The sequence below is a fragment of the Leuciscus leuciscus genome (genome assembly GCF_965113295.1).
Source record: "Leuciscus leuciscus genome assembly, chromosome: 8".
Taxonomy (NCBI): domain Eukaryota; kingdom Metazoa; phylum Chordata; class Actinopteri; order Cypriniformes; family Leuciscidae; genus Leuciscus; species Leuciscus leuciscus.
Genome location: NC_138732.1, coordinates 27,200,584 through 27,225,592, shown reverse-complemented (window position 1 = coordinate 27,225,592; position 25,009 = coordinate 27,200,584). Strand labels below are relative to the sequence as shown.

Here is a 25,009-nt window from a genome sequence, read left to right as displayed (position 1 = left end):
AGAACACTCCCCAGGCCTGCACAGACAGATGGCACTCGCTTTCTGCCCCTTCCCACAAACCTGCAAACAGCCTCCTTATTTGACTTATTTAATCGCCCACTGCTGAATGGACAGAAACTGTACAGTCTCTTCATATGGAGAAAGAACTTCTGATTAGATGCTAAATCAATTAGCAGGTGATAAAGTGACATGGAAAATGTGCCCTAAAATGGCTGTAAAAATCTCATTCTGTTGTTGCTCGTAAACAACACTGATTGCTTGATGCCGTTATCATTTTCACGTCCTGCGCCACGTTGTTTAAATAGCAAATGCATTTGCGCCCATCTGTCACCCATGGGCGTGCTGGTCTGAAAACGAGGTGTGTTCAGGCGCTGTTGGCGCGTTCCTGTTTTGAGGCAACTGAAATAGACTGCGCTATTGACCAACTGAAACCTGGTCTAAAATCAATGGCGCAATATTTTTTTGTTATGTGAGCCTATAGACGGGTCCACAACACACGCGTACACTCTGCTTCTTACACACACAGGGACGCGCAGGATTTGGACTAAGTGCGCTTTAGTCGCGCATGTGCTTAGATTGTTAAAATAGGGCCCATGTTGTGTTAAATCTGCTTATGGTGTGTTACTCCAGAACTTGATGGTTTATTAGATTGTCAAGTATGAAGGTAATATGATGTCATAAGGAATCGCATGCGCAGGGTAAGATTTTGTAAAAGTGCACATAAGATTGCAAGTGTAAATTAAATTTGCATGTGCAACAGAAATGTGTAAAGGTGTAAATTGCCTTTCATAAATCTTACCCTGCACATGCTATTCTTTATGACATCATATTACCTTCATAGTCAAGTGTTTTCAAGTAAACTGATTAATCATCATGACATGAACATAAGAGAACCCTTCGTTAGTGAAGTTGTACAGTGTAGTTCTTGTTTTTGGTCATCAGCAGAAACTAAACTCATGAGTAATATTAACAGTGAAGCTTGTTGCAGGCGTAGAGTGTGTGCGTTTACTGTCCTCAAAGAGTCTACATCAGGTTTTCCTTATCAGATTCACATAAAAACATGATCACTGAAGCGCATATTATCTCATGACAATGAAACACATCCCCACATTCTCATTACCATAGCCTATATATGAAAAACATTACTATCATTACTTGAACCTCATAACCACGTTTTATTCATCTTCCATTTTATTTATTCATTGTAAAGTATTTTTACATCTTGGTAGTATTTTTTGCAATGGTACACACCCGAATTTATTGATTAAAATCAGTATGAGTTAAATTCAGTACATTTAATACCACCATGATGTATTCTACAATTCAAATAATATGTTGTTGTTTCTGAATTATTCAAAGAAAAATGCGTCAAACATAATGTAATGTAATGTATGTAATTACACAATGTGTGATCAGATCTTTAAATGGCAGTGTAATAATCTGTCATATCAATGCAGCCATTTAAAGATCTGATCACACATTGTGTAATTACATACATTACATTACATTATGTTTGACGCATTTTTCTTTGAATAATTTTTTTCTTTTGAAATATTTTGTAATGACTTCAATTCATCTGGTTTAATGTTTACCCATATGAAGGTGTAGAACCTGGAGATTGAAATTAATTTCATTTCATTGCTTAATCTTCTTGGCCAGGATGAAATCGGCTCAAGTCTGCAACGCTGTCCATGTTAATAATGAGTATTAATATGTACAGCATTGCAGGCTTGAGCCAGTTTCATTCAACTTTGCATTTGAAATTATAAAAAAATACAAAAAATATGAGAAATACAAAATAGTGCAGGGGTCGGCAATCTAGTCTCAATTTATGTTTTTTTCCAAGGCACGTTTATAAAAGCTACTTAACTCTTTCCCCGCCAGCATTTTTGCTCATTTTCACAAAAGTTTCATGGCCCTCAGAATACTTTGTTGTATGAATATGTGAACATGCAATATATCAAAAGAAAGAACAGACTCTCTGCTTTTAAACAAAAAAAAGTTTGATTCTAGCTTAATGCATTATTTTTGATCAACAATTGAATATGGGTATGTTATATAAAAAAAGCAACATTTTGAGCAAAAAGCTGAGAAAATCACATTTTTGTCAAAGACTACGTCTGAATCACATTCGGAATGATGATCAAAATTTGTCCTGGGTCGACATTTCATTCAATAACATTAGGCTGTTTTGATTTATTCTGTTTAATGTTGATGATCACGTTATTTTACATATGCTATCGCTTGTTTCTGCTTCTTCTTCTGTGTTTTGATCAGGAGATTCAGTACTCTTTCAGAAGATGTGTAATAGCGCCCCCTACTGTATAAAAGTGAAAACACGGAAAGCTGGAAATTTCCGTCAATGGCGGGGAAAAAAGTTAAATGTGCTAATTGAACTAAGGCATAATCCTGGCTTAATCTAAGCCTTGTCTGTGAAACCAGGCCTCAAGGTTCTGCACTATGTCTATGTTACTAATCAAATAAGTACGTTTGTGTCTCTTCAAATCGTCAACTGTGAAAATGTGTCAATCAAATCGCAAAAATGTGTCAATCAATCACTTTCTCTTAGTTAGGAAAAATCATTTAGACTTTTTGCCTCTCAGTTTTGGATCTGTTGTACTTGTGTGTATCTTCTTTGCACAGACTGACTGTAGTTTCTGTATATTGTCTCAGGTGTTAAATGAAGCAGTGGGTGCCCTCATGTACCACACAATCACGCTGATGAGGGAGGACCTGGAAAAGTTCAAAGCACTTCGTATAATTGTCCGCATTGGGAGCGGCTTTGATAACATCGACATAAAGTCTGCTGGAGACTTAGGTAATGGTTAAGAAGGTTTTCCATTAAACAACAATGTATGTGTGTGTGTTTGCTGTATGAAGAGCCTGACCGTAACCCTTCCACATCTGCAGGTATAGCAGTCTGCAACATGCCAGCGGCTTCAGTAGAGGAGACGTCAGACTCCACCATGTGTCACATCCTGAACCTGTACCGACGCACCACCTGGCTGCACCAGGCTCTCCGGGAGGGCACGCGGGTCCAGAGCGTGGAACAGATCCGAGAGGTCGCGTCTGGGGCGGCCCGCATCAGAGGAGAGACGCTGGGGATCATTGGTCTAGGTGTGTTGTCTCACATAGCCAGACTTTTGACTCTAGACATGAAGTCTGATCCACTTTGCTATGTATTCTGGCCAGGATAAGCCCACTGAGACCGAAAGAGATCTTCTGAAGGAGATATGAAGTAACAGCGGTGGTTTGTTTTGGTTTTATGTGCAGTGTAGGGGTGGGTAAATATTAATAGACTGGTGCAGGCTAAGTAAACGTTAAAAATTCTGATGAAGGCGCTATCAGTGGCTATAAAGATAACAGGAAGCGAACGGTAATGTGTGGAGACTATGCGATCATCCAGAAGTAATAAGCATTGATTATTTCACAGACCAAAAAGAGAGTTAAAGATACAGTTGTGCTCATTTCAGGGCTCAACAATAAGGATTTTTTTAAAGAAGTTTCATTAGAATTCTTCATACATTTTTATTTTTGAAAATTGCACGCACGCACACACACACACACACACACACACACACACACACACACACACACACACACACACACACACACACACACACACTGTGTTCCAAATTATTGTGCAATTGACATATCAGTCATTTTAGCACAATAGACATTCAGATTTTAGTTTTTTAAAGAAAGTGTTTTTTTGTTGTTGTTGTTGTTTTTTATAACTGATATCAATCTCAGACAGGTTTGTTAAGAAACATTTACAGTGGGTGTAGAAAGACATTTTAAAAATGTTTTATTGCTATGGTGGGTTTTTTTTTGTTTGTTTTTTTGCAGCATTTCCCTGCATGAAAATCCTTTTATTTCAGAAGGCACTATCCTTCTTTTTATACCATAGCAGAAAATGGTCAGTTATGAACTCCACATATCTTGCAGAAGTCATTTTGACACCCTCAGGGACCCTAAAGGGACATTCCATCTCACTTCCCAATATTCCAGCACAAATCATCACCCGCCAGCTCATTGCTGACGTCGCAATCTGGCTGGAACGGGGTGGCCATTCACCAACCATCCAGAACTCCATCCATCTAGACCAGAGGTGGAGAACTGTCCTTCAGAGTTCAGCTCCAACCCTGATAAAAGTTCACCTGTCTGTAGCTTTCTAGCAACCCTGTTTGATTAGGGTTGGAGCTGAACTCTGCAGGACTCTGCATGTCCACACTAATACGTTTTCATTTGAAAACGCATCTTTTTGGCCTTCCGTCCACACGCATTTTTATTAATGAAAACAAAGCTTTTTGAAAATGCTCTCCAAAGTGGATAAATTTGAAAACGCCGTTTTCGCGTTGTAGCCTGTCAAAACTGAGGTATATAAAAAAGTAAGTGATGTAAGTTTAGTCATGTGACGCATATTGTACCGATAGATATTCATGTTTATACCGGTATTGTGCCTGTTATGTGCTATTCACTTTCACACTGTTGCTAAAATGTTACTTTGCACACTCTTCATATCGCAGTCCTGCAGAGATGACAGAAAATGAAATCACAATATCTATCCTGCAGTAAAACATGAGAGCAGGTGCGTTTTAGACCAAACATATAACGGTGATTGAGTGTGACCTGGACGCATCAGTGAATGGTGAGATATTTAGCTGAATAAAATTATCCTGCCAGAAGAATTGCGCGATAACTTTATTATTTATTTTTCCATCTGCATCATCTCAGTGAGCTTTTTTGAGACTTCAAATACATGTTTGCTGTTCAACAGTGGCTTTTTTTTACAGCTGATCACCTTCACGAGTTCACCTGCTCATTCAGTCTTAATATTTGGCTTGCTGACCTTAAAGGAGGCTCAAACCCGAGGCTAGACCCCCTATATTAGTACTGCGCAGAGGAAGAATAAGAGAAATAGAGGAGGACAGGGGGAGGAGGAGGGATGCCGGAAGAATTGTCGCTGGGATGGTGCAGTGACTGATGCTTATATACACACGTAATGATGATTGACAGGAGTCACAGGACTGAATGTTTAGGCTCCTCCCGAACCGATGTTTGGAACCTCATTTAATACAACTAATTTGTTTGACAGAAACTTCCCTTGATAAGCCTTTATCTTCTGTGCCCTTTATCATCTTCTGTGCCCTAAATCACTCACAAATCTTCGAAAATCTCAGTTTTTGCTAAATATTAGTTGTTTTTATGCCTTTTGCAAGACATCGCACCATTTCATGCTTTTCATCTCCAGGAAGATCTTTCTTCCTCCTCATATTGCATGAGAAATGTGACTTGCTTAATAATGTGGAACAACCTCTTTAAGTAGGTTTTCCATTTAGCTTAGAAGAACTGGCAAACTACTTAACAAACCGACACACACACACACACACACACACACACACACACACGCTACTGTTCAAAAGTTTAGGATCAGTACGATTTTTTATTTATTTATTAAATAATACTGTTATTTACTCATTAAATTGATTAAAGATGACAGTATTTATAATGTTACAAAAGATTTCTATTTCAAATAAATGCTGTTCTTTTGAACTTTTTTTCACAGTTTCCACAAAATATTAAGCAGCACATCTGTTTTCAACATTGATAATAATAAGAAATGTTTTTTGAGCAGCAAATCATCATATTAGAATGATTTCTGAAGGATCATGTGACACTGAAGACCGGAGTAATAATGCTGAAAATTCAGCTTTGCATCACAGGAATAAATACATTTTAAAATATATTCAAATAGAAAACATATTTTAAATCGTAATAATATTTCACATATATAATATTTTACTGTATATTACTTCAGTGTATTGCTGTGTATTTATTTATGTATTTTATTTTATCTTTTCAAAGAAGCTGGAAATAATTGAGCTATAATATAACGAAATGAATTAAACGCTCTTTTGCTGGAAATTAAGATGGCATTTAAAACATTACTTTGGCTCATAATATCAGCCTGGTACCTTTTAAACACTTTCTTTTGGCATACTGTGGCCTGTAGGAAGCAAACACACCATTTTAATAGAGCCTGGTATTATAAAATAAATTATTATATGGCTCTTCATTCATGGCTGAAGTGATATGTTTGCTCTCAGGTCGTGTTGGACAGGCGGTGGCACTGAGGGCCAAAGCATTCGGTTTCAACGTGATGTTCTACGACCCGTACCTGTCTGACGGGATGGAGCGAGCCCTGGGGCTGCAGAGAGTCAACACCCTACAGGACCTGCTCTTCCACAGCGACTGCGTCACCTTACACTGCAGTCTCAACGAGCACAACCACCATCTCATCAACGACTTCACCATCAAACAGGTGCTACTCACAAACACCAGAGCACACATGCACAGCTGTCACGTTTGTGTACGATCACTATTTTGTGTTGACTGTAGATGCGTCAAGGCGCCTTTCTAGTGAACACTGCGCGTGGTGGTCTGGTGGATGAGAAAGCATTGGCCCAGGCTCTGAAAGAGGGCAGAATACGGGGAGCAGCGCTGGACGTCCACGAGACAGAGCCCTTCAGGTGAACAATAACATTTGATGTTGAAGTATTGTGTTGTTTTGACATTCGGTTCGATTGCTTGCTCCAAACCCCATTCCTATTCCACCCCCAAACTCTGCAGGGCTTTTTTTTTTTTGCATTGTATTATTTGGCTCCAAAGCGCACTGATAAAACATGCATCATGCGTCAAAGGCAAAACAAGGGATATAAAGAATGTGAGCTGCTTCCTGAAGGCAGTTTCTAAGGAGACTAGTAGCAATGCGAAATGCTGGGATTTATACGTCATCTCTAGTGATTCACTTTTAAATTTACACTTACATTTACATTTAGGAAACACTTTTATCCAAAGTCGCTTACAAAAGAGCAAATCTAAAAAACAAAAACAATTTGTCAAAGAGCCAACAATATTCGTAGTATACGTGTACTAACCCTAACCCATGTTTATTAGACAACCAGATATGGAACACTTTTGTGAATGAGGTCAAATTGCTTTCATAGCAATTGTGAAGTCTAATGTTATTTTAGTATTTGATATATATATATATATATATATATATATATATATATAAATGCTATAAATATTATTAATATTTTATATTAGCTTTTACTTTTATATTTTCAGTTTTATGTGCTTTTTGTTATTTTTATTCATTCATATATTACTATTTAGGTTTCATTTATTTTTATTTCAGTTTTAGTTATAGCATTTATAGTTATAGCATTTAGTTATTAAAGTTAGTAATTTTGGTGCGTGCGTGTGTGTGTGTGTGTGTGTGTGTGTGTGTGTGTGTGTGTGTGTGTGTGTGTGTTGGTGTGTTGTGTGTTTAAATATTTTAGATTTATGTCAATTGACAGAAGTGTTTCAGGGAATGATAATAACCCTGAATCAAACCTCAGGCTGTTTCCAGGATTTCCAGCTCTAGAAAATTCACTGTAATATAAAATCCAAAAAGGCATGAAAATGAAGTTTTCAGCTCTGGAATATTTCATTGGCTAAATTTTGCTCTTTGTCGATTTTTCCCTTATCCAGTAATCACAAAGAGCTGGAAAATTCCTTGGTCTCATTGTGAAAAGTCCTTATTATGCTGAAGTCATTTTACACTCAGACTCTAATACAGCTGCATGTGTGTGTGTGTGTGACAGTTTCAGCCAAGGTCCTCTTAAAGACGCCCCCAACCTGATCTGCACCCCTCACGCGGCCTGGTACAGCGAGCAGGCCTCCATTGAGATGCGGGAGGAGGCGGCGCGGGAGATCCGGCGAGCTATTACCGGTACATCGGCACATGAAGCCATCAATACCACTTTTTAATGCCTCAGACATTTGTCAAATGATTTGAGAGCCCTGGGTGTCTGATCTCTTTCATCAGTCCGGTGAAAACCGTTCTTTAATTGCAGCTCTGCAGGCTTGATGTACTGTGATCAATGTCTCGGGGTTTCCCTGTAATGAAGCTGTTTTCCTCCTCCAGGTCGCATTCCAGACAGCCTGAAGAACTGCGTGAACAAAGAGTTCCTCACACAGACCACGCACTGGGCCGGCATGGACCCGGCTGTTGTTCATCCAGAACTCAATGGCACCTATAGGTACAACTTTCCTCTGAACTGAATGTAGAATATAGATGGTGCTGTAAAACAATAATCCACAACTGGCAATGCAAGATTGCTTTTACTGTGGTTAAAATCAACATGATGTCAAAATAGACCATTTTGGACTTCTTAATATGTGTTCCTGGTCTTATTGCACATAAGTGCATGGTATTAGAAAAGTCTTCACAATCTTTCATCAAGATGTCATAACATCTAAGCCAAGTGTGTGGGGAATATAATTAGTGGTTGACTGAAGTGGGTTTATTTTCCATTAGGATCTAGAGAGCCAGTTTTAATTATGATATATACATAAAACTATTTAATGGCAGCAAATGAGATATGGAATTGCTTATATAAAATGCACATATTTCACAGAAAAAAACTCAGTATGATAATGATAAAGAAATAAAAAAAACAGGATTGTTTAATATCTACTGGCAAAGTTATTACATTTTGAAACTGACGGACAGGGTACGTAAAGGGCTCCCACATTTTTTTAGCGGTGAATTTCTGACCTTTCCAGTCATTTGTGAGTACTTGATAAGGATTGTTGAAATCATTTTGATTAAGACTGATTTGCCAATGAATCATTCAGACCAATATGTGAATCTGTATGACTTATTCATTGAAAAGAACCGATTCAAACGAATGATTTGCTCATGAATCAAACATTACTAGCAGGGCTTGACATTAACACCCGCTAACCCGCCAAATGCGGGTCGATTTCAGCGGTGGCGTGTAATGCAGTCACTCCTACTAGTTACTTTGGCAGGTGGAATTTTATATTTAATATGTACATTTTTCAATTGTAGCCTTTCAAAAAGGCATCTGAAATAATAAAATAAGTGCAATGTAGTGATGTCAAATTTTTTTCGATACATATCGATATATGAAAAATGAATATGAATAACACTTCCAATACTCATTTTCCGCAGAATAGATACACCCTATCAGCTGAGCTTTCTCTCTCTCTCATCTTTCCAACAGTGAGTTACACACAAACCCGCCTCCCATCATTCACTCATTTCATTTGCTCCGGATCAATATTGTTGGTGCATTGTACTCATTCCCGCATATTGTGTTCTCACACCCAAAAGTGTGCGCACATAAAGCCGCCTCTCGGTACTAAATTGAGTTATTTTTCGCTAAAGTACACACAAAATAATGTCAAAATGCCGGTCTTGGCGAGTATTCATGTAAACACAGTCAGTTGTTTTAAGTGGACGCAAACAGTTGAAAAAGAAAACGCATGTGTAACAGTATAATGGATCAGTGCGTCAGGTCTTAAAGTGACAGCAGCCTAATATCCCTGCTGCCAAATTATGAGATAATATAAAAAAAAATCTGATTCTGAAAAATGCTGAATAGCTAGTAATTTTGTAAAACCACTAGCCACAGTGACTGGTGTGCAAAAAAGTTAATGTCAAGCCCTGATTACTAAAGTATAACTAGAATATATATTCACTAGTTATATTTTACGTGGCTTTTAAGAAAAACAATCCTTGAAAAACACAGTTTTAGTTTTTCCGTGCCATTACCACTATAACACACAGCCTCGAGCTGCTTAATGCTTTTATAGAACAGCAAAATTATATGACAAATTTCCAATAAAAAAAATACATTATTACAAATAATAATCCAATCTTATTGTAATATAGCAATGCACAGAGCCCCTAAAGGGACCTTTGCAAAAATAAAAAATATACAGACTTTCGCGTGTGCATGGGTAACTATTGCTTTTTATGGGACAATATAAATATATTGCCCTAATGAAATAAAAATTTTGAGCCATTTTTTACCGTACCAATCTTTTTTTGTGAACCATTAAACTTTGCATATAGGACTATGCACATATTAGCCGGATCCATGCTCTCGTTTACTTCAGAGTAAGATGGCAGTGACGCACAAAGGAAATAAGTTATAGTATACATAAACCGGAAATTATGACCATTCTCATGTGAAAAGTTTCTCGTGTGCATGCAAAAGTCTGTATATTTTTGTAAATTCAGTAAAAACATTAATATTGTGAAATATTATTACAATTTAAAATAACTGTTTTCTATTTTAATATATTTTCAAATATTATTTATTACTGTGACGTTAAAGCGGAATATTTCCGGGATTCTTTGATGAATTCCTTCTTTTTTTTTTTTTTTGAAATCTTTTGTAACATTATTACTGTCTTTACTGTGACTTTTGATCAGGTTAATGCATCCCTGCTAAATAAAACTATTAATTTCTTTAAAAAAATTATTTAAAAGAAAGAGATCTCACTGACTCTAAACATTTTAATGGGAGTGTAGCATGTGATGTATGTACATTTAAACTTGGGCCATTCAATCAGATTGTAAAGCTGGAAGTACATTTTTACGAACCATTATGCACACATAGTAGTTTCATGGAGGGCTTCACTGCAGGGACAGTTGCTCTATTGCAGGTGTTTAATAGGTTTTAACATTATTCCCCTTCCGCAGGTACCCCCCAGGCATAGTGAGCCTCGCTTCAGGGGGTCTACCACCGCCAGTGGAGGGCATCATGCCAAGTGCCGTGCCCATTACCCACAGCCTGCCCACCGTAGCCCACCCTCCACACGCCCCCTCACCCGGCCAAACCGGCAAACCCGAACCCGATAGAGAGCAGCACCCCAACGAACAGTTGTAGCCCCCCTCTTCAAAGGCTCTCCGTACCACTATAGAACTCTCCTGGTCCTTCTTTACCCCAAAGAAGAGCAGCGGAAACAAGCTCCCGGGCTCAGAACCAGCCACTAAAAACAACCACCACTCCAAAGTAGCCAACTCTTTGACTGAAGCTGGTGGACTGCGCTCTTTGAAGTACTAGTGGGGGGATAAAACAACAACAAAAAAAAGAGAAAACCGTGTGGATTTCAAACAAAGTTAACTTCTCCCTGATGCAAAATCCTGCTGTTTTAGATTGTAGTCTGTCCAAGTGCAGTGGGCGATCTTTTATCTGTTTTTTTTTTTTTTTTTGTCTGTCTAATGGGTTTCATTGTTAAAACAACAGTAGCTATTACATGAATGTAACCTGTTTGTGTACAGTTTTTAGGACATGATTAATGGTTTGTAGACGATAAAAAAAAAAAAACGTTAAAAAAACAGACCGTTTTACAGGAGGCATCTCACCACCTGATCATAGATGCGATACAAAGCATATTAGTTTCACTCGTTTGATTTTAAAAGCCCCGAAAGAGGCGGGATTTGCACACCCTCTCAGGAAAATTTATTTCCCCCCTTCCTTCCTTCCTTCCTTCCTTCCTTTTAAATTAAACCACATAGTGCATTGTTTTTGTACCCATTTGTCTTTTTGTAGTCAAAATTAAGTACAGTACATTAAAGAACTACACTCAGTATGTTTTTATTTTTGGAGCATGTATTACCTTATGTGTTAAAGGTTAAAAAAGAAAAGAGAAAAATGTTCAGATTTTGAACAAAAAGTAAAAAAACAAAACAAAAACAAATTTGTCTTGTGCAAAGCTGGCGTAATGCTTGCCTGTTTGTGTGTGACTTGATTGTACCGTGTGTTTTTTTGTTTGTTTTTTTGAGGATGCCGGGATAGTTGCAGCTCTCCATCGCCTACATAGTTTCCTTCCTGGTAAAGTGGTAGGCTAGCAATATACATACTATATATACTATGAGATATTAATATTTTTTGTTAAACAGAGTCCAAAAAGAAATGTTTGTGACTGTATGCATTTGTATGAATTATTTTAAATGAAATAAAAGTCAGAGTTAAGCGACACGACAACATTTCTGTGGGTTTATCGCACTTCCATGAATAAAGATATGCCAGGACAACAGAAATAGTGGAGGTTCAGTTCAGGTTTCCTTTGTATTTGAACCCATTTCCGAATATAAACAACACAATCACTGTGAACGCCCTCTTGTGGACATTGGTCATCATATCATATAAATAATGCAGATCAAAAGGTACCAACCAGGCATCATGCTGCAAATAGTTTGTATACAGGGGAATAGGGATCTTACCTCAAAGCTGTGAAGCTCACTCTGAACAATTGGTATTAAAGGATTCCTTCACCCAAATGTTCTGTTATTCTTTATTCACTCTCGTATCTTTCCAAACCAGTTTTGATGTTCACCTGGGGACACCAAGCTCCAGAAAGGCTTCATTGAATAATAATTAAAAATAAAAACATTTTATGTTACCAATTGTTTTAGAGTAGTGTAAGGAACAGACCAAAATTTAAAGGGGTCATAACATGAGAAATTAAATTTGCCTTGATCTTTTGACATATAAGAGGTCAGTGTACCATTAAAACCTCTGGCAAGTTTCAGAGCTTAAAATGTCCTCATTATAAACAAAGCATTTATTTAGTCAAGCTCCAAAAACGGCGCTTTTTGATATTTGGAGGACTTGTGACGTCACACAGGCAAATGCATTTGCATATGCGTATGAGTGAAAGACATCGACGAATAGTTATACATCATTGCACCATAGGGCCCGCCCACTTGCTTTCGCCGACTGAATGCTAGCATTGTGTCTAGAACCCATTATAATCACTGATGCTGTCTACAGTACATATGCTCGCTGACTTCACTCCACACTCTTTAGTCTACTGACAAGAGGACTAAAGGAAGAGTAAATAGAAGCGTAAAGGATCGTTCGCTTTAATGCGTCATTTGCTCATTTCTTTATAGATTCAGAAGGATCCCAGCGACTGAAACAAGTGGATGGTTTATTTTTAATGGAATCTTGAATCTCGTCGCAGGATTATATGTTTGTTCAGAGATTTTGACTGCATATTGTTTTGTAAACGAGGCAGTGTAATGGAGAGTTCGCAGAGAAACTTTAGCATTATTTCATAATGCTTTGTCTGTAAATGACGGTTTTATTTTGATAATGTTTTTAACACACAGCTGCCATTTACTCACAAGCCTTAAAGGAGCCGCCCTTAAAAAAAAGGATTATTTCAGACAGAGAGTCAGAATGAAGGTTGAAAATTGAAAATCTTTTAGAATACATTTTCTAAATGCATGTTATTTATCTTACTGTGAACAATTCATCAATGCGCATGTTTAATTTTCCACAATTTGTAATTAATTCCATCTTCCTGTGAAACGACAGACTTCTATCTGATGACAAACGCAGGATTTTTTCAATCATTTAGTCGCTTAAACCCCACCCCTTTCTAACAATCGACCATAAACTCGCATTCAGATCTGCCTCTATACCAAAGTGTAAGTTTGCCGATTTTCAACTCGCTTTGTATTGTTACAATGTCGTAGTATATGTAAATGAACAATGCTTACTGTTTCTCTGTGTTAGCTGGACAGAGAAATTCACGTTTATTTGTCAGCAAAAGTCTGACTCACAGCTTCAGGGCTTTCGTGAAAACTACAGATTGTAACTTCTGCATTTTTGTATTCCAGCCCAAAGACAAGTCAAATTAACTACAACGCTTTGGATCCTTCACTTGAAACAGAAAATAACTCACTCCCGATAAACGTTTACTCTTTGAATTCTTGCACCCAGGAACAATACAAGTCGACAAGTTTGCTAAGAAGTATTTCCTACTCAAGCAAAGCAGAATTTGACTTTGGTCAAGCCTATTCAATAAGAACAGACTTTTTGTCAGTGGTTATTTACCCCTTTAAGTTGTTTATAGCCCTATTCCGACGGGATTAGGTTTACAAGAGTAGATGGAGTAATATAATTTTACCACATGATGTCTGTTACATTAATGGCCAATTCACATGGGATAAGAGATAGCAGAAGGGGGAGGTGTAACTCTCTTTACACACCGCCGTCACCTTTCTGTCATCATGTGCGTATTACTTTGCTTCCTGATATCATGTGCGCAAACACATGTAACCTATATATATATATATATAACAGTTAAATCCGGTCGAATGATGTATTAATTAAATTCAGATTGGATAATGTTGGTAATAGGCACTTACCTAACGCTAAAAGATGTTTTGTGCCTCTAACAAGTGCTTTCAACCTTCTTTTGATCTGAATGGTGTGTGGAAAACACTTGAGTTTTGCCACAGACTTGTCCCAGCGTCTAGAACACAACTGAATGGATTTCCAAGCGCCTCCATACTCGAAAAACCGTGGAAAACTATTTTTAAACAGGAAATGACGGAATATTTACGTACATATTTACAGCGGGTCTATTCGCACGGGATTAGTATTACCTGAGGTAATTTTTCCAGACCTTTTTCCAGAAGGTAAAAGTCAGTCTAATCTTTACTGACATTGTCCGTAATGATTACTGAGATCCACATTCGGACGGGACTAAAATCACTGAGAAGCTCTGGTGATAATTACTTTACCCAACCTCTCCATGTTAAACTAATCCCATCCGAATAGGGCTTAAGTTCGCTGAAAATGCTCCCCTCCACTGCACCATTAAAAAACATGGACGCATATTCAAGCTTGCTATGTTTGACGTCAACTAAGGCAAACTACAATGGTCCTTGCATGTCTCTTAACTGTGCCAATTTTGAAAACGCAGAATCACAATGACCTTGCAAGATACTGAAGAACTACTGTGTGTTTTTTCCAACGCTATCTCATAACCAATTCGTACGAATTCGTACGAGTGAGTAAAAGGTGGCTAATTCGTAACATTCGTAATGAACATTCGTTCATTCGTTCAAATTCATACGAATTAGCCACCTCGTAAAATTCATACGAACTGCCGCGAGATCGAATTGGTTTTTTCCATATTGTGTGGAAAAGAGCAGCATGAACATCCCGCTGAATTTCTCTTCTGGAAGAAAATCAAACAGATTTGGAATGACATGAGGGTGAGAATTTCTTTTTCATTTTTGGCTGAGCTGTTTTTTCAACACATTAAATAAAATCATCCAACCAGTGCACTAGCTAGCAAATGCCTGTTAGTATGTGTTCAAAAGCGTTGAATTGGGAATGCTCTTTACACATTGAGGTGGGGGTGGTGATGACTCAGCATTGAAACTGATCCCTGCACATGCTGTTTTCCTTCCAGCAATGTCTCTCAGCAGACCTCCATAATTCCTGCATCCTGTCCTCTGCTTGTTCTGGATTTCGTTTTGGTGAGTTTTGCCATTGAAACTAGGAAGAGGCCTTAGAGAGTCCCTGAGCAGTTTAGTCAAACCAAAGAAAACTGAAGAAACCTCAAGCCTGAGAAGAAAGAACAGACACGTAATTCTATACAAGCAGTGCAGAGCGTTGTAAAGCATTGTAAAGGCTCTGATTCGCTTACAATCATCATTGTTAAATAAGCCCTGTTCATGATGAAACAGCTTTGTAAACATGCATGTGCGATCTGTACGTTTCAGGGTAGCTGAACATTATCTAACCCGAGTGTTCATACTGCATGCCATGCTATAGCACTGAATCTGAGCGATACATTTTCATTCAAAACCACAGTTATAGTTTCTATTATTCAATTGTTGGGGTTATACATCGCAATAGTTTTTGAGATTGTTCTGATACTGGTGACACTGAATGCAAATGGGAAATGTGATAATAAAGGGCAATCAAATGGACTGGATCTTGCACGTGTTTTGTGCCACAAGACTGTGTTACATTACAAAGTCAGATTTGGGTGCGTCTGTCATTTGAGAGGCGCACTTTGTATTTCCGGTGTGTTGTGATGTCCGTTGGCCGTCAGTCTGTCCTGAAAAATGTAGAGGTTGTTGCTGGCAGCGATGGCGATGATGTTTTCTTTGGGATGCCAGGCGGTATGGAGGATTTTCTTCCTGAAGTCCAGACTGTCCACGCTGACGTCCGTCTCTTTCCGTTTCTTCCCCACACACACGCGCCTCGGCTGCAGGACGGCACGCCGCTTACACATCTCACGACTGGCCTCCAGAGTCACGTCACGCCGGCTCGCCCGGTCAAACATTCGGAAGTAGTTGTTGTAAGCCCCCGTCATTATCACGCTGCGGAGGAAGAGAGGGATTGAGAGGGAACAGGTGCACAGCAGGTGGATCCGCTCGAGTTATGTTTCAGAGGTCAAAGGTGAATGTTGTAAAGGTTATGGTTAGGGCCTCACCTGTCCGTTCCATTCCAAGCACATTCAAACTTGTCAAAAATACAATCGCTTTCATACAAAGAGCACAGTTTGGTTCGCAAGTAGTCGTGGACCTAAAAAGACAAGCAAAAAACAAGTTCATGATAAATGCAGTGAAGTGATATATAACTGGAATGTTGGTTTATACTGTAGGTTAAAAAACATAATCTGTAATTAAATAAAACCATTCTGGTTTGGGCTTTTCTTCAATAGAGAATTAAAAGGATTTTTATAGGTCTCACCTTTGAGGTGCTTTTTGTCCAACTACATCAAGATGTTTGATGGAGCTGCCCTCTCCCTTTCCTGAAGATTTATTTAGATCTATTTCTATCATGACAACTCTTTAGCACGGTAATGGATATGACAATGTTAATGTATTTGGTCTAGTACAGAGACTTGCTCACAGCAGCGTGTCTGTGTATCTATAAGCAGTAGCATGTAAGACATACTGTTGCAGATCTATACAGGTGGAGCTGGGGAAGGTGGAGGGTTTCAGAAGTACTCTGAAAGTGCGCTGCAAACTGCCACAGCAAACACTGACCAACCATTTCAATGTTGATCAGCAAGCTCATCGGCTGCAGATGCGACAGGAACCAATCAGCTTGTGCCGTGTAGTTAACGATACAATTGTCAGCAGGTTGCAATAAGGACCCATCAGCCTGCGGCATCTAGTTTCATGATAGAACCTGAGCTGTGTCCGAAATCACACCCTATACCCTCAAATAGGGCGCTGTTTGAGGGTACAGCCATTTGTAGTGGTGTCCAAAACCATAGTGGACATTATCAAGTGCACTCATTCAATCCCACAATGCACCGCAATAACGATTGTACAACCGTTGTACGCTCAACGGCTAGAGAATACCTATAATGCACTGTGAGACCAGAAGATGGCGGCTGATTCATCCATTTTCCAAACCGCTGGTCCAAGGTGGCTACAGCTTAATATCAAACAGGTATAAATTCATTTTTAATTGAATAAATTGTTTCATTAAGGTTTTACGTAGTTTCCATGACATAAATCTTTTCATTACTACTGGAGCTGGCAGTTTGCTAAGTTTCAAATGATTATAAACAGCAAACACAAACTATGCAAAGGCGGCAGCCCTCTAGGCGCACTCAGTGTCCGAATTCACTCACTCGTTTTCATTCACTCCTGCAAGTGAACTATATTAGTGGAGTAATGTAGGGAATAGTGAATGAGGGAATAGGGGGCGATTTCGGACACAGCCTTGGTATTTATATTATTAGTCCTCCATGGTAAATTTACTTAATTTTACCATATTACTTTTTCATTCTGCTTTTCTAAAGACAAATGTGCATATAGTTATATAATAACCATATATTAATATTAATATTTTAATAATAATATCATACTTTGAATTTGATTTTATTATATATTTTCAGTGTTCTTTTGAATAAGTTTGAGTAATTTTAGGTGCCTTATTTGTTTTTTTTATTCAGTTAATCTTAGTAAGATATTTAATCTTATTTCAGTTTTAGTCATTTTAGTACTTCAACTTCAACTGAAATTTTATTTTAATCAGTTGCCAAGGCAACATTTTTACTTTTCATTGATTAAAAAGGGTTTTAAATTTAAGCTTTTCATCTCATTTGTATATTTTCTTTTATTTCAGATTTATTTAATTTAAAGAAAACAATGTTTATAGTTTGTTTCAGTTTCAGCTAAAAACAGTTGATTCATTTTAATAATTACTCTTAATTATATATTTTCTTAATAATAATATACTCTTAATATAGGGTAGACAACAGATAAACTGTCAATTTAACACAAAGTAATTTTTCCAGATATTTTAATTTATTTTGGCTTTAGTGCAATAACTGTTTAATGTAGCAAACAACATTTTCTCTTTATAATATCACATTTACTATTCCTTTTACATGAAGAAGTTTCAAAATTGAAAACCACTGGTATGGTATTATCATTGCACATGTCCAAAACAATATTTCTATGCTATTTTTGTGTTAGTGAGGCCACTTGCACTGAGAGGCTTGGATCCCTTCTAGCTAAAACACTGTGTGAGTTTGTGTAGGCTATATGTTTGAGTGAGTGAGTAGGTGAGAGACCTGGTATGTTTCCACAGGTTTATTTTCCATGTTGAGGTCCCAGACTTTAGCAGTGAGGTAATCTCTAGTCAGCAGGTAGCGGCCGCTGTGACTGAACTTCACATCTGACACAGAGGAAACAATCTCTGAGAAGAACGAGCGGCGGGCTGGATCCACTGCCTCTTCATACACTGTAATGGATTGAGCAAACAGATATAAAAACACTTCATTTAATACACAGCATTATGACATGAACAACCATTTGAATGTAAACAAGCATCACCTGACCTTACATTAACGTTGGCAAATTGAGTTTCAAATCTGAAAGTTTAAGTGCTTCAGGATATCTTAAGTTCAATTTAATTTCATCTTAAAAAAAACAGCAACACTTTTTAATGGGCTACTATTAGTGGATATGTTCCGCATTAGTGTATAAGTCTTGGAACAACATTACTGCCAACCACTAAGATTTTAGGTTTAGGCTTAGGACTGAAGGAATTGATGATTTCAGGGGTAGTTACAGGTTATGGTTGAAAGGAATTTTGTTTCAAGACCAACAAAATCAGTACATTCAGGAAAATGTTGTACTTTGCAGTATGATTTTGCATTATATGCATGAGCGTGGCTTACATTTGGCATGCTGGTCGCAGAGCGCGCGAGCTCTCATGTCACAGAGGCGTGTGGTTCCTGTGCTGCTGCTGAAGGCCAACAGGTGGCAGTGGTGAGGGTGAAACTCTGCCACTGTGATCACCTCACTGAGGTCCTCCATGTTTTCCGGCTTTAAATCTACAATATCTGACAAACTCATTGAGGAACCCTGACAAACTGGGGTTTTATATCATCACTAATTCATAACAACATTTCTAACAGTAACTATTAACAAAAAGTCCAAAACAAAAAGCTTTCTTCTGGATTTCTGTAGGGTTGCACCAGCCATTTGCAGGTTTGTAACTAACTCTGTCATTTATTCACTTGCACCATTTGTTCTGTAATGGGTTGGTGGACGGTTGGCAGAGGAACTAGAGATGTGAGGTACAAACTGTTTAGCCTAGAGTGTCGAGTGACTCTGTCTCTCTACATGAGTTATTGAATCATTCACTCAAGTGATTAGTTTAACAATATTGATTTATTCAGGAACGTAATATCACTGCTGTGTGCTGTTTAGAGATGCAAAGGTCGATTCTGTGATAGGTCAGTCTTTGATTCAGATTTGTTGGGAATCTTTTTGATTTAAGTGAAGCAAAACTATAGGCAAAACTATAGGCAAAGTAATCAGCAAATATCTAGTTAAGGGACTGAACAGATACATTTACACTAAATATAAAATTTTCACCCCTTTTCCAAAACTCATTTGTTCGAACTTCCCAAGGCTGACGAACTTAGAGTGGTTTAAATTTATTTTCGTTATAGTTTAATTAATCCCAACGTTTATCTGTGTGCTACAGCTTCCAGAGCCACAGCGCAGGCTAAAAGCACAAAAGCTTGCATACCACTCTGAAACGTCCTGTGGAATCCGTGGTTGCAAAGTCCGTGCATGAAATCCATTCTGGATGCTCCTCTTGTTTGTTAACATTGTCAGGGTCTGAATCAGGTTTGAAATTGCCGCCATCCTTTATATTTACACCTGAACAGATGAAACTCGCGGTTATGGTAAGGGACGTGACATTTCCCTAACACTCACTTCTCTGCTAAGCGGTGCCAATCACAACACACTGGGCCAGCTAACCAATCACAGCACATTTCAAAAGGAGGGGTTTCATCTAAACAGAAACTAAACGACGCATTCGGGCCAGATTGGGAAGAGAGGACCTGTAATAATGTAAAATATGTGAATGTATAAATAATTTTTATTTTTTATTTTTTTTTTACAATCATGCATGAAAGCATATTTTAGTACACCCCAAAAACTAAATCAAGACTTCGTAAAAGGGCATAATAGGACCCCTTTAAATTGCAACTCACACACAGCTGATGCAACTGGCTCCTGCTAAAAAGATTGATCACCATGTTGTTTGGTGCTCAGCAACATGCTAAAAGCCACTCAAAGCACCTTAGCACCTTTCAGCTCTAGGTTTATCCATATCTGTGCAGCTCTCTCTCACAGTAAAATGATGAGGATACTGAAGCTGCGGTCCGTGATGCTGAGATGCCACAGGTTAATTCTCAGGTCATCAGCAGACAGGTACGTCTCACAGTCGCTGTTAACACTGATGGAGTTGATGTGATATGCATGTGCGTTAGCAAAAACACGGCGTGGGGTGGCCTCCACCAGCAGATCCATCGGCCGCAGGACAGGGACCTACACCAGCAGAAACTCACATCAGGCATTGAGAAGAAACAGAACAGAAGAAAGGAGAAATACCACACACCTGTAGAGTGGTGACTGTTGAGAGGTCCTTCAGTCTGCCTTCCTCGTCTCTGAGATTATAGCCTTCTGCTCGCTTGTCTCTCTCACTCACCTTCCACAGCTTTACGGTCTTATCTGACAAGAATCACAAAAGGTATGTTATTCTTAATGATTCATCATTGTGTTTTGGCATTGTATGATATAATGTTATCAAGCGTTTTAGCGGCTACCATTGGTGGAGAGGAGGAAGTGGGCGGGGTTATGTGGAGGCAGCCATCGAATCTTATTGATTTTCTCCTCAATCTCCAAGCTTTTCAGGTAATCAAACTCAGGCTCATGACTCTGAAATGTACTATAAACATTATATTCGCCCTAAAAGAGAGAGGTAGCGGGACAAGATAACAAGCCGTTATTAGCATAAACAGGAATTATCAATGAATTGTTTTGCTGTCAATTTTGCTGCTTACTTCCTGTATTAAGATATCTGTGTAAACGTTATAATAAAGGGTTAAACTAGGTAAATATTATAATATTCAAAATATCATTTATTATAATAATTATAATTTCCATACAAAAATGTAATTTAATTATAATAAAAGTCCCCATGAAATCTAATTTAAAGCTTTGTGGTTTCGTCTGTTAGCTTTTAGGGCATCTGTATGTGAAAAGTCAACCAAAAAAAAAGTAAACAAGATATGCATATTTAAAATGTATTGGGCCTCATTCTTACAACATGAGGGGAATGAATTTTGGCTTAAATAATCCATAAAAGCATTCTTACGTAAACTGTCAAATCTGCTAATATACCCCAGATAGCAAATTACATCTGGCCCAGTTGTGGCCCACATTCTTCTGGCCCACATACTCAACCTGTGTGTGGCTGGCAATAGCATACATATCCTGGCCTCATCTGGGCCAACCGTGGCACATATGGCTTAGTTCTGGCAGCACCAAGTAAAAATGGGCCACACACAGCAAGCCACAACTCACACTAAAACCGGCTTGATGTGTGTGGGCCAGTATGACCTTTACCACTGCCAGAACTGAGTCATATGTGCCATAAGTTGGCCAAGAATGTCTCTTCCCATTACATTATAAATACCACCTGCCTTCAACTCACAATTGCGAGGAAATCATTGTGTTACTGTGATGTAAACTAAAACCTATTGACTTTAAAAATGCAACTTGTGCTTCAAAATCTCCCATCCCAACTTCCAGTTTCAATAGGAAGTTTGTCAAAAATGGAAAAGTGTGTTTGTCAGAGATATCTCTCACCTGTGGTTCTCTCTGAAAGATGACAACCCTCCCACCCTTATCACCCGTGGCCAAGAACTCTCCAGTCTGGTTGAACTCCACCGTAGAGATGACATCCGCTGAAACACAGACACGATTGAAAAATAAAAAAGTTGCATGTGAATCAAAATACTTTTTTGGTTGATCTGAGAAAGAATCACACATATATATATATATATTTGTAAAATCCACAGGCCTCTATTTATTGTAATGTGCTGTCAATAAAACTGCAGATCTGCTCAGTCAATATTAGATGTGCCTGAGTCAAACATTTCTTTGCCAAAGTAAACTAATGAAATATTTGTATTTGAATACAGATCCAAAAACAGTTTTAATGCCAAGGTGTGCACATTCACTATGTAAACACCAATACAAAGGTCGAAAAGTGTCTCTGTCTAGTTAAAGTAATCATCAAAAGTTTGGACACTTTTCGTTATGACTAATTTCCACATTTTAAAATAATGGGGAAGTCATCAAAACTATGAAATAACACAAATGGAAATATGGAACTTATGTAGTAACCAAAATGATCTTATATTTGAGCTTCTTTGTCGAGATCCCAGCTCTGCACAGCAGGGTTATTATAAAAAATGTATGTGTTACGTGAAATAAATGATACAACAATACAATGTTAAAAAAAAACTTACAATTATTTTATTTCAACTAGTTGCCAAAGAAACATAAAAAAATAAAAATGAAATAAAAATGAATAAAATCTAGATTTATATATAATTATATACATATAAATCTTTGCCAATACAAAGGTTTGAATATAAGACTATATATAGGCCTACATAAACCTAATAAAAAGGAAAAATAACAAAATTACTCAAACTTTAACTAAAATATGAAAATAATTTAAACTATTAATAAAAACTACAATAGTATCTCAATGATACTAAAATAACACTGATGCATACTCGCTCTCTCAAAAACTTCACAAGGTGCATCCTGGGATGCTTTTAAACAGTATTGAAGTTGTTCCTACGTGTTGACTGCGTCATATAAAGACATTTATCTTTATCTACAAAACTAATTCATATTTCAGCAAAGCCTTTACGAGAAACATCAGTGTTTCCAAACTTTTGACTGGTATTGTAGATCCACGAGAGTTTGTGGGGTATGATGGTGTGTGTGTGTGTGTGTGTACCCTCAGTGTACTCTGGCTCCAAGGCTGCGAGGTCTGAACAGAGAACCGGGCTCAGCATTCTGGGACGGAACCAAGGGCGGGGCTGCAGCTCTACCAATCCTGCAAAGAGGAGGAGTTTCATGATTAGCGTTAGAAAAGCGATAGTGGAAGGGTTAGAACAAGCTACCGGTGTTTTAATGTCTGCCAGAGAGAGATGTTCCAGAGGCTGATATTCAATGCAGATCTACACGATGGTTTTGATGTGCTGAAACGGGCCTAGATTTGAGATTAGTTGATGTAATCTTGTTTTGCATCAACATAAACAACAGATTATCAGAGGGGAGGGGGGGTGGCGGAGGGAATCCCAGATCTGCCACACATAAACATCTCCATCTGGTCTAAAAGCTTTAAATGGCCTCTGAGATGTAGTTTAGGGTGTTTAAAGAGGATCACATGGCTCACTTTTGCTTGTAAACATTCGGACGTCAAAGCAAGCATGACAATTTCAATGGAAAAACAAGACGTTCATAGAAAAACACTCTTACCTTCTGTCACATCGCTGTGCTAGCAGTCGCGTTCAGATACTGATATATTCATTCAGTTCCATTGCTGAGTTGGTGTGTACAAAAGATGTCTGTGAAGGTGTGTGTGTGTTTGAGGAATGAGCAACACACCATCCATTTTTCATCCATCAGCATCGAGGTCTGCTGCAAAGCGTCATGGGGTAAGTCCGAGCGAAGAGACTGATGACTCTCTACAGGATTTGAACTCCACAAAAAAATGCTGAAGAAAAACCACAACAAGAATCTCTTGGCTCAGTTGGGATGCATCTACACCCAGAGGACCCTTCTGGTCAATTCATTCCTGTTGGGTTTTCCTGAAATCAGAAGTAAACATATGACAGCTGGATTTGTGCGTAGGCATACTGATGTTTGTGCAGAAGAATGAGGGAGGGGTACACATTCTGCCTATTCTGCTGCATAGACTCCTCCGACGAAGCATACCACAGAGAGGGAGACACAAAGATGCTGAGTGACACGCACTCGTCCAATCAGGCCACTGGACAGGGAGTTGTAGCCAATGGGAGAGCAGATCAGCATCACAGAGGGCAGCATCCCCCCACTACAGCATCACACTGATACAGCTACAAGAGCGGTTGCCTGGTAACCGCATCTGTCTGTGAGCACAGCGCGAGTCTGGCAGGAAACATGAGGCATTGCAATGGTTACATAAAGATGTGAGAAACCTTAAATGATGCACGGTCAGAAAAAAAGTGCAAATTGTGCCTTTAGGGGTACAACAGCTTGTCACTGGCGCTGTACTCTTGACCGGAAAGGTCCCACTTTATATTAAGTGGCTTTAAGTACTATGTACTTACAGTACATCGAAAAATAAGTACTTATTGTGTTCATGTTGTATTGTAAAACACTTTTGCTGCTATTGGGGTGGGATACAGGTAAGGTTAGGGACAGGTGTGGTGGTATGGGTGGGTATAAAGGTGGGTTAAGGTGTAAGGGAAGGGTCAACTGTGTAATTACAAATGTAATTACATAAATTAATTACAGCTGTAATTACATACTGGTATTAGTACAATGTAAAAACATGAATTTACACAATAAGTCCATTGTATCAAATTATTAATTTCAATGCAAGTACATAGTATTTAAAGCCACTTAATATAAAGTGGGACCAAAGGGAAACTTTGTATCTTATCTACCCCCAAAAGGTGCATTTTAATAATAATATTTCAATCATGATGACTCTCGAAATTTTCGCATGTGTCAATGTTGGACTGGACTACACTGATGCTGCAGAGCAATGGACTTGCTGCTAATACACAGACATGCTGCTGTGAGCATGTAAGGCCCTGTTTACACTGAGGTATTAAGAAGCGTTTTGGTCGATTGGATCACAAGTAGACGAGGGAGAAACATTCACATTTACTCCTGGTGTCTCTTTTGTTCACTTTCGACCATTTTTGTCCTGATTTCTTCGAAGGGAGGGTCTATGGGCGGATAAATGAATGGGCCTTTTCAGAT

At 38.4% G+C, this 25,009-nt stretch overlaps 2 protein-coding genes across 7 annotated transcripts in view; one reads left to right on the top strand and one right to left on the bottom strand.

Moving 5' to 3' along the window:
- The window catches only part of ctbp1 (C-terminal binding protein 1), a 29,559-nt gene extending 17,707 nt beyond the window's left edge, over window positions 1-11,852 (top strand). For 4 of the 6 annotated variants that reach the window (XM_082177419.1, XM_082177416.1, XM_082177415.1 and 1 more), the window contains 8 exons: window positions 2,674-2,818; window positions 2,911-3,117; window positions 6,111-6,325; window positions 6,403-6,533; window positions 7,656-7,783; window positions 7,979-8,093; window positions 9,032-9,082; window positions 10,571-11,852. In XM_082177419.1, coding sequence (XP_082033545.1) covers window positions 2,674-2,818; window positions 2,911-3,117; window positions 6,111-6,325; window positions 6,403-6,533; window positions 7,656-7,783; window positions 7,979-8,093; window positions 9,032-9,082; window positions 10,571-10,757 — 1,179 coding nt within the window. In that variant the 3' untranslated portion in view covers window positions 10,758-11,852. The remainder of the gene's footprint in view (window positions 1-2,673; window positions 2,819-2,910; window positions 3,118-6,110; window positions 6,326-6,402; window positions 6,534-7,655; window positions 7,784-7,978; window positions 8,094-9,031; window positions 9,083-10,570) is intronic. The other 2 variants (XM_082177418.1, XM_082177417.1) reach the window with 1 other exon arrangement.
- On the bottom strand, window positions 11,632-23,910 carry ppp2r2cb (protein phosphatase 2, regulatory subunit B, gamma b). Its single transcript, XM_082177420.1, has 11 exons — window positions 23,516-23,910; window positions 22,992-23,090; window positions 21,824-21,921; window positions 20,779-20,920; window positions 20,571-20,683; window positions 20,323-20,500; window positions 18,832-18,996; window positions 18,223-18,392; window positions 16,120-16,211; window positions 15,696-16,006; window positions 11,632-15,242 (listed from the first exon to the last, which is right to left on the bottom strand). The coding sequence occupies exons 2-11, from the start codon at window positions 23,047-23,049 to the stop codon at window positions 15,211-15,213; spliced, it is 1,359 nt and encodes a 452-aa protein (XP_082033546.1). The 5' UTR covers window positions 23,050-23,090; window positions 23,516-23,910; the 3' UTR covers window positions 11,632-15,210.
- Window positions 23,911-25,009: the final 1,099 nt, after the last annotated feature.